General features: G+C 36.9%; 1 protein-coding gene across 2 annotated transcripts in view; it reads left to right on the forward strand.

Annotated features, from left to right (window-relative positions):
• The window catches only part of UBE2H (ubiquitin conjugating enzyme E2 H), a 111,193-nt gene that overhangs the window by 73,900 nt on the left and 26,434 nt on the right, over nt 1-10,859 (forward strand). The window contains exons 4-5 of one of the 2 annotated variants that reach the window (XM_079786435.1): nt 8,081-8,120; nt 9,589-9,641. The exons of the other annotated variant lie outside the window; for it this stretch is intronic. Of the exons in view, the coding sequence (XP_079642561.1) occupies nt 8,081-8,120; nt 9,589-9,641 (93 nt within the window). The remainder of the gene's footprint in view (nt 1-8,080; nt 8,121-9,588; nt 9,642-10,859) is intronic. 2 annotated transcript variants of the gene reach the window in all.

The following is a 10,859-nucleotide window of genomic DNA, read 5'->3' on the forward strand; positions in this document are numbered from 1 at the left end:
GAACTTCAGAGATTATACCATACAGTTGCTTCATGTTAAGGATGGTAAAAATGAGACTCAGGAAGGTGGAGGATATATAAACTAACTAGTTGCAGAGCCTGCTTTCTGGCCTCCAGGCTATTGTTTTTCCCAAAAAACCCCAAAATGCAATCAGAATAGTCTTTTTAATAATAAATAGTAGAACAACTGTACTTTTCCATTTTCAGTGTGATAGGGTTATAGGAAACCCAGTGTCCCATAATCAGAATATCCTCTACTACTCTTTACAATTCCTACAGGATTAAGAGATGGATGGGTATGTAGAAGTAGTATTTGTATTTTTACCATGAGGAAAATGAGATGAAATTACTTGCTTGAGCTCATTAAGCTAATTATAATATTAGTGAGTGCTTACTGTGTACCATTTATTGGTCAAATGCTATACATATATTAATTCATATAACTTTCATGACAGTCCATTATGTGTAGATACCATTATTTAACTTAGCTTTATGATTAAGGAAATAGAAAGGTAGAGGTTGAGTAACGCTAACTTGCCCAAAGTTCATAGAGGGGAACTTAGGCGATCTGGCTGGAGTCTGATTTTTTAACCACCATGACTTTGTGTTTTTTTCCCCCACCATGACTTTGTTTAATATGAGTGGCAGAGACTTGGAATTGGGTCTCGAAATTTGAAGTCCAGTGTCTTCTATATTTTACTGCCTCTGACCATGAAAATAAATACTGCCTGACTCAGTATGGTTATATGAATGACTAGGAAAGTGAAAGATAAACTATGGAAACAGGAAAGTGATTACAATCTTCTAAAATGAAACTACAGAAGAGTAGGTTTAAGGGTGCAGGTTTTGGTAATCTGCTAGGTTGGTAGAAGGGTTATGCTGTTGAAGGATAACACTTCACCTTTTCTTAGTTATAAATGACCTTTTCTTATCCACCCAGCCCAGTCCTCAGACTCCATATTATCAGAGAGAAAGGAAGAAACAGAAAAGAGGACCCCTTGTTGAGTTTAGATCTCCTGAACACACACAGGATCAGTTCAGAAGTTCCCATGACACAGGGCATTGAGAGGGAGCTCCTTGCTTGGTTCCTCACCCAAGAAGAGACCGGCCCAGGTCCATCTCTCCTGAGTAGGGAAGGCTCAGCTCTCTGAAGAGACTTCTACTCGGGTGCAGGCTGCAATGGGCTGGGCCTGGCTGTCTGAGGTAAGATGATAATCTATCAAATGTGCATTAATGCACAGAGCTGGCAGTGTCGCTAGTGCAACTGGCAGCGTCCCCAACTCTAATCACCTCTTCCTGCATGCTAGGAATGGAGATCCAGGTTATTGCCCTTAAAGAGTCTATAGTCTGATATACTGATAGGCGAGATAAGATTCAATCTTTAAGTATATTTTAAATAATTTATACCTACTTTTAAAAATAGAATTAATCAGTCTGATTCTGAATGATCTCCTTTATGTGGGTATTTGTCCTGAAGATGGAATATCAGAGTAATTTGATGTATTTACTTGTTTCTCACAGGACTTTATAAGGTTATAATTAAATTGCATCAGCCACAGCTGCCTCAGCCATTTGCAGTCCAGGCTCATTTTATCCCTGGGAGAGAGCTTTCGTTTTTTGCCTTTGACACTTTTTCATCTATTTACCTTAGAGTTGGTTTACTTTGTTCATGAGTCATTCGTTTGATCTCTCATATTTTGAAGATTATTCTAAAGGAAATTTCTGGGTAGATGACTGGCCCTAGGTAGTATTTCATTCTATCCACAAATTTAATCATTAAAAATATCCTCACAAGTAAAGGAAGCAAAGGTGAAAAATACAATGAGTCTTTGCCTCTTTTATTTACATATTTACCCTAATATCAGAAGTTACTTGAAAGTGTGTGCAACTTTGTACAGATCCTCTCTTGAGATTGACACAGAAACAGGCTGAAATGAAAAACAGTTCTTCAGCATGACTGGGCACAATGTTATTTACTTTCTCTGCCTATTAGCCTATGGGTCAAGAGATTTGTTATTCTAGAGCAGTTGAGGGTTAGGGTGAAACAAACCAAAAGCATGGCATTTTTTATTTTAATAATCTGTACAATTATTCTTTTAAATATGTAGTTTTGCATCAACTAAGCATGATTTGCATTTCTCCTCCAGAATTATAAATCACCTGATTCTCTTTTGTTAAAAGAAAAAAAGAGGTGGTGAGCTTTTTAGTTAAACATTTGTTTTATTATCCCCTTTTTCAAAAGTGCTTGAGCCATGCCAGAGAATAATTGTCCAAAAGATTTAAAACAAAGGAGTCCTAAATTTTATGTGGTCAAATCATTGAAATACATAATTAGAAAATATATAGTAATGACTAAAATCTTAAATCATGTAGATTAAAATGACTTGTTGTGTCCACTTACCATGTTTCCAACAAGCAGTTTTCAAAATATATTCTCTTAAAATATCTTCAAAATAGTTCCTGGTTGAATGGAAACAAGTGTTGGGAAAGTTCTCTTGTTGCAGACGTATTCATTAGTGTGGTGTTAGCATTGCCAAAAGGAAAGAGAACATGCCAGGGCAAACATGCTCAGCCCTGAGAACGTTCCTTCTCTGAATTCCTCGCCTGTTCTTTCTCATCTGCTCCCCTCCTCGTCCAAAAGTTCCATTGTTGCTCTCATTATCCAGAATGTAAATGGCTTTTTCTGAGAACAAATGTACAAGAGATATATATGCTCACTTCCAGTTATTTGCTTTGGGTATTTTTCTAACAATTGAGAAGCCCTGTATAGGAAGAGAGCACTGTAGTCTGGAAATTGTTAGAGTTGGTTGGTCTGACTGTGCTTGTTCCTCAGAGGCCAGGTTATAAACCCTGTTCTGCTTACTTTGGAATAGTCAGGAGATTTTGTGTCTCTTGGTGGTATTTTAGCATGTTGGTAGCTTTGTATTCTCTAGAATACTTCTGTCCCTAAAAATGTGTCTTATAGAATAAATTTTCTTTAAGGACTTAATCTCTGGACATTTCCCCTTAAGTTTTCTGTATTCAGGACTCTAGCCATTGTTATGAAATCCTACATTTTTAGAGCTGATAGTCACTTTACAAACAGAATAATATTGGATATTGTAGAGATTATATAGTCTAGCTACTTCTCTTTGCAGGTAGAAAAACAGGCCCACAGAAGTGATGTGACCTGCCCAAGGCCTGCAGTTAATAGCAGAGTTGGGATTAGCCCCAAGTCTCTGTTAGTATTTTCTCTTTCTAGTCTGATTCTACCCGTCTCAGATAGGGTTTTATACTTAGTAGGGGCGCAGGGGCCTGGGCTCCAACGACCATTTATTACTTAAGAATATGTTTACTAAGTCCTTTTTGGCTCTCTCTCTTATGTACTCTTGGACTCAACCAAGTCAAAAATCTAGATTTAATTGAAAACAGTGTGGAAACTGTATTGATTCCAAATGTAATTTCCAGGCCTTGTACAAGGAGGGAGGCACCTTAGCCTTTCAGAGACAGTTTTGATAAGCATATAGAGGTCTTTCACCATAGCTGTTTTCTTGACGTATGCTTTTGAAGTTCCCTGTAACGTAAGTTGTTGAAGCTTCATTAAGTCTTGGAATCTGCCATTCCCATCATTCTTTACCCAGCAGGCTTCCCAACTTACTCAATGAAAACCAGCATCCTTAAAAGGGCCCACAAATACTCATCACCTCTCTGATCTCACACTAGTCTTTTGTCCTTTATTCACTCCACTTTAGTTTTACTACTTACTTCGTTTGCTGGTCTTCTAACACATCAGGCAAACTCCTGATGCACTTTGTACTTGGCTATTCGTGCTATGTGAACACTCTTCCTCCTAGATAATGAATGAGCCTCCCTCACCTCCGTCAAATTAAGTCAGCTTCTCCGTAAGACCCTCCCTGACTATCCTATTTTAAAATTGCAGCCCCCACCCCAGCATTCCTATTCTGAGTCCCCTTCTTTTTTTATTTAGTTTAATTTTTAAATTATATTTATTGGGGCGACATTGGTCAACATGAACATACAAGTTTCAGGTGTGGGTTTCTATGTTACAAGACCTGTATATTGCACTGTGTGCCCACCACCCAAAGTCAAATCTTCTCCCGTCACCATATATTAGGACCCCCACTGGGTCCACTGCTTTGGCTGTGTTTTCTCCATAACCCTTGCCACCTTCTAAAGCGTTTGTTTTTTAATCCTTACCCAGTATAATTTTTTTCCATTGGTTTTTTAGAGAGAGTGAAAGGGAGGGTGAGAGATACAGAGAGAGAAATAATGATGTGAGAGAGACACATCGATTGGTTGCCTCCCGCATGCAGGATCAAGCCTGCAACCACGGTATGTGCCCTTGACCGGAATCGAATGCAGGACCCTTCAGTCTGCGGGCCAATGCTTTAACCACTGAACAAGACCAGCACGGACAGCACTTTCCTTATAGCACAGGAAACTTCTGCCATAGATGTTGCTTCACTAGGTTTTATTTAGGAGAATTCTAGCAAAAGCAGGATTTTAAGTATCAAGATGAATTTTTAAGTTCTTAACTGTAGCTTCAAGCAAAATATTTTTCACATAATAGAACAAGTCTCTTGAATTAAACCTTACAGTGCCTAAACATTAGTGTTTTCCATGCACCAGAAAGTTTCTTGGCAGTTGTGATAGCAGTATGTTCCTAATATATGTAACTAACCTTGAGGAGCAGGTGCCTAACAACCTGAGGATCTTCTGATATTTTTGTAATGAATTTGTATTATTTAAACAGTGTTTAAAATATGAGACCTCAAATAAAATAGTTGATTTCAGTGATGCTTTTCCTTAAAAGATGCAGCACTAGATAACCTATGTATAATTAGATTTACTTTAATATTTTTTAATAACTAACTTTTTTTTTTATTGATTTCAGAGATAGAAATATCACTAATGAGAATCATTGATCAACTGCCTCCTGCACACCCCGACTGGGAATTGAACCGTGACCTCCTGGTACATGGGTTGACACTCAACCACTGAGACACACCAGCCAGTCTAATTAGGTTTACTTTAGAATGTTTGCTATACTGTTTGTAATTTTTTATTTGAAAGCTTTTTTTGCCCTAGCTGGTTTGGCTCAGTGTATAAAACATTGGCCCACAGATTGAAGGGTCCTGGGTTCAATTCCGGTCAAGGGCACATACCTCAGATCCCTGGCCCTGGTCGGAGCTCATGTGGGAGGCAATCAATTGATGTTTCTCTCTGTGTGTCTCTCCCCCTCCCTTCCACTCTCTGAAAATCAATGGAGCCTGGCTGGTGTGGCTCAGTGTTTGAGCATCAACCTATGAACCAGGAGGTCACTGTTAGATTCCCTGTCAGGGTTGCAGGCTCAATCCCCAGTGGGGGCATGCAGGAGGCAGCCAATCAGTGATTCTCTCTTTTCATTGATGTTTCTATCTCTCCCTTCTTCTCTGAAATCAATAATATATATGAAAAAAAATCAATGGGAAAATATACTCAGGTGAGGATTAACAACAACAAAAAATTTGTCAAAGTTTTTTTCAACTTCACATTTTAGACATTTTGGCAAGTCAGAAAAGTAGTAGTAGAAATAATGGGGGTCTCTAAAGTTGACTGCCATGGACACTTGTTCGTTTCCCTCTGACCTTTTTACATTGCTGTGATCCTATGTCTGGAATGGGAGTGTGATTTGAAAATGGAAAAAAATATTTCCACCACGAAGAATTAAGTACTGTTAGTAGTTGTACATATTTGCTGCCAGTTTCCTATTTATGTGCACACTTTTTACAAAATGGAGCAAATAATATATAAGCACATTCTGTCTTTTTAAAAGGCATATAAGTGTTATAGATAAATTCATATTTAATTACCATTCCCCCTTCTGTTTCCATCTTCCACCATTGGCCCTGCACTCTCACTGAAATAATTGCTTTTGTAAGTTTGATATATATTGGTCCAGTACAGTTTCCATACTTGTTACCATAGAGAATATGTAGCATTGCTTTGTTTTAGTTTCTTTAAACGGTGTTATGCTGTAAATATACCATTCTGCAACTATTTTCCCTCTCAGGTTTGGATCTTTCCAAGTTGATACTTACTGATCTAGCTCATTACCTTGGCTGTATAGGACTCCCAGTCTATGGATATACTACAGTTTCTCCAGTTCCTTTTGATGGGGTTAAATTTGTTTCTTAGCTTTTATAAATAATGCTGCAACGAATAATCCTCATAGGTCTTCTCAAACACATGTATTAGTGTTTTTCTAGGGTCATGTAGATTTGTATCCTGCTTTTTCTCCTCTTACCCTTAAAACATGAGCATTTCCATTGGCTTTAGTATAATCTCTTCATAAGCACATAACTCTTAAATCTAGACTTTGAAGCCTCTTTCATTTCCATAATGAAAAATTAATATGAAATTATAATTGGACATAAGGCTTTTCTTTCTACATCAGAGTAATTTAAACATTGCATGGCTTCTCTTAATAGTAGTAGATAAAACATTAAGCTATTTCAACACAAAGGATTAAAAAACAAAAATTAGAAGCATAATTAATACTTGGAGTGGCTAGAGCAGTGATGGGCAACCTTTTGAGCTTGGTGTGTCAAACTTCGCCAAAAAACTGAGCATAACTCAGGTAGTGTGTCACTTTGAGGAAAAAACATTATTTCACAAATGTTTCATCCTCAGGAGCAGCAAATGTTTCATCTTCGGCATGCGGCCGCATGTCATCAGAAATGGCTACGCGTGTCAGTGCTGACACGCGTGTCATAGGTTCGCCATCACTGGGCAAGAGCAAGCAAAGACTAGCATACCTGGGATTTTGTGTAGTATCCCCCTTTTCTAAGTCTAAAGAAGTTTCTTAGATTTTTCTGAGATGTCCTCTGTCATGACTTATCCTTGAGGGTCTTCCTCTGATGCCACTTCTCTGCATCTTTCCTGACAGCTTCCTCTTCCCTGACTGTATCAGCTCTGTGCACACATTACAGCTACTTCTTCATGTCTCTTATCCCACTGCTACAGCGACCTCCTCGAGAATAGTGTAGTCTTACTTATTTTGTACCCTACACAACCCCAGTGCCTGAAACATAGGCATTGACCAAATATATTTTGAATAAAGGAAAGTGAGACCATGTGAGAGGGTGTGAGAGAGTGGGAGTGGGAAATAGGGATGGTCACTTTAGTAAGGAATTTCAATTTATTGAAAGTGAAATGGAATAGGAAGTTTTAAAAGGAAATGAGGTGATAAGGTTGGTAAAATGACAGCTTTGACAGTGGATCTCTGTTGTAGAATATTGCCATCTGCATACATAGAGGCTGATTAAATCACCAGTTTTACATTACAAATATTCATTTCTTCTTGGAATTGAAATATCAATATATTTGTTAAAGTACATACTTTTTTTTCTAGGAATAAATAAATAAAAAAACTTGGATCCCTGACAGACCTAGCTATCTTACAGATTTTTTTTTTAACTCCTTGCCTCATTCCTTGGTTGCCCCAATTTTAATCAAAATTGGGTTTCTTGGAATGAGTAGACTAAAGTTAAAGGAAACACTTTGGTCACCGATCTTATGAAATCCTTTGTGGTTTGGAAGCAGTACTCCTTTAGCGTTTCAACAGTTTCATTCATGTTCCGCACACTGTGTAGCAGAACAATACCAGTAACAGCTTCTGAAAGAGAAGTTCAAATGCAGAACCTCCTAACTTAGAGATTGAACAATAAAACTTGGGGGAGGGGAGTCAAAGTAGCTTTCTTAACTTTTATCAGGACAGTAGTTATAAATCATTTAAGACTATCAATTTTCTTGGCAAGTACCTTCATAACTCTGAAAACAATTTCTTTTAATGATCATTTTGTATAAGAGGCTGCATTGCTCTCAGAGTTTGCGCATTTTAAAAATAGAACTCTAATGTATTTTAAGTAAATGCTATTGTAAGGAGAATATAGTCTTATCAGTATTCAAAGATCTAAGATTGAAAGGTAATGAGTTCTGAGTATCATCACCTTTTCCCAATCTGAAAATGTTTCTGATACAAAAATACTTTAATTGTTCTCTGGGTACTTTTTGCTGCTAATTAACATCTCTTTTTACAGGATTCATGAATAAAATTTTCCATCCCAACATTGATGAAGCGTAAGTAACTTTAAAAATGTTTAAATCTTAGCAGCAACTGCTCTTGATTAGAGTTCATCTCTCTCTTCATTATACAGAAGCTTCAGTTATCTTTTTGGATTTTATCAGCAGATAGGACTATCTGAATGGTCACTTAGACTATACAGTCCTAGGGATATGATGTTCTAAACCACTTAGTTCAAATTCTATTGGACTGCTTAGTTTTTCCAGTGTCATGAATGGGTCCTTCATTTTCCCTGATAGCCAACTAGCATTTGTAATATTCCACATCTCCATTCTCTGTTAGACACAATTCAAAGATCTGTTTTTAATATACAGATTTATTATTTTCAGCCCTTTCAAGTATTTCTCAGTTCATGAGAGTAAAGCAGACATGACTAGTTTCATTTCAGTGATTGAATCTTAATTACCCCTTTATTTTCTTCTAATATTAGTGATATTTTAAATGTGATACCCGTGCCTCCTATTTTGTTACTTCAGTGATGTTTAGAATACATGATTATTTATTCTGCACTTTTTTCCTTGTCATGGCATTAAATTTTGATATTTTGTGCACATACACATGTACACATACATGTGGGGTATTCTGAACACTGTGTGAGTAAGTTGTATACATGCATCATGCCCCATTGTCCTTTAATACTTCTATGTATCAGTCATCCTAACAACAAGGATAGTCTCTTATATAAGTGCAATATAGTCCTCTGACTCAGGAATTGAATATTAATGTAGTAGTACTTTTAATCTACTGCCATATTCTCGCAATGTACTTTTTAGAGCTTTCTTTTCTTTTTTTTTCATTCAGTAAAGGATCCAGTCTAAGCTCATGTATTGCATTTAGTTGTCATGTTTCTTTATACTACTTTAATCTGGAACAGTTCCTCAGCTTTTTATAAAATTGACATTATTAAAGAATACAGACCAGTTATTTTATAAGACAACTATACCTCAGTTTGGGTTTGTTTGACATCTTTTTACTGTTACATTCAGAGTATGCGCTTAAGGCCAGAAAACCACAAAGTGAGATTGTGTCCTCCTCAGGGAATCCTATTCAGAGGCATATAGGTCTGTCTGCCCCTGGTTACCAGTGTTAATTCTCATCACCTGGCTCAGGTGTTGGTTTCTCCATTGTATAGCTATTGTTTTTCCCTTTCAATCTGTACGGAGACACTTAAGACTTTGCATACAGGGTGGGGCAAAAGTAGGTTTATAGTTGTATGTATGGAAAATAATACAGTAATCAATAAATAATAATACAAGAATAAACTCTGTTTTGCATAATCACAACTCTAAACCTACTTTTGCCCCACCCTGAATTGTATTCTGATTTTCTTCATACTTTCCCCAATTGGGATTTTTTTTAATGATCTATTAAAAGTATTTTTCTTGATAAATAAAATTAGTTGCCAGATACATGCAACTAACTTTCTAATTTTTAAAAAAATGCCATTCTTTCCATCTGTTTCAGGTCAGGAACTGTGTGTCTAGATGTAATTAATCAAACTTGGACAGCTCTCTATGGTGAGTTTGGCCATGGAATATTTTTTAGAGATGTTGAGACACTGCCTTAAAAAATGTTGTTTGGCTTTTCTTCTTTGATTTAAGATATTTTGTTGGGAATGGGAAGGAATTTTGAAGTCCTGGATGGGAGAGTTTTGATCAGTGAGAAAATTTTTTTCTCAAGTTCAAACTTTGGTTTAGCAGAAGTTTAAAATAATCTTGTGTGATTCTGAAATTAAGGTATAGTGATATACATATGCAGACATAGAGATACATATTAAAATGTTTGCATATCTGTGTGTATTCAGAAGCACATTGTATACATGTTTATCTGTAATACTTTTTTTTTTTTTTTTAGAAAAACATTAAATGATATGAGGTATTAAGAGGTTTGGGGTATCATCAGTTTCAAAGGCCTAAACCTTGCTATGAAGCAAATAATAATTTAGCTTTACCTTTAGTGCTGAACTTGACATCTATGTACAGTGAATCAACAATGGATTCCCTAATTTAGCATTGCAAAATACTATGCTAAATATCACAGAGAAATATAAGTAGTATCAGGCAGGCCTTCTCTCCCTTAGCTTGTAACTTGATTGGGGAGCTAAAAATATTTTAAAATATATTTAAAGTTAATTAGGAATGCAACAAATTAGTATGTTTATTCCCCCACATATCTGAGTCCTCAGACATCACACACTCTCCCTGCTCTCGTGCCCTAACCCCATAAAAGCTTCCCCTGATGCGCAAGCTGGCAGTAACCTCTGGCCGCTCTTACATCTTATATAGCTCTTTTTTTGTGACCTGCATTTACTTTGTGTTTGTTGTTATGCCTATGTTTTTTGAACTACTAGATTATTTCCTGCCTTAATTTTTGTTTAAGGTGTGTATGTCTGATTTGTCTTAAAGTCCTGGCACTCCTAACACTGTGCCTTGAACCAACGCATTTGAATGAATGAGTGGTACAAACAACAATTGCTGAGAGATACAAGAAGAGGGAGGAAAGATCACTTTAGGTTGGGGTTAACCAGGGATGGCCTCCTCTTGTTGCAGAGTTGTGAGACCTTTTAACAAGACTGGCTGAGGCACCCTTGGTCACCTGTGCTTACGTCCCTAAAAGAGAAATTGGGACACACATGTACACACACATGTCTAAAATAGTGCCCAGTTTAAGGTATCTAAGACATCATTTTCTAGCCACAATCTGTGAGAACCTTGCCAGACACACTTATACAAGGA

Source organism: Cnephaeus nilssonii (genome assembly GCF_951640355.1).
Source record: "Cnephaeus nilssonii genome assembly, chromosome: 12".
Lineage (NCBI taxonomy): Eukaryota > Metazoa > Chordata > Mammalia > Chiroptera > Vespertilionidae > Cnephaeus > Cnephaeus nilssonii.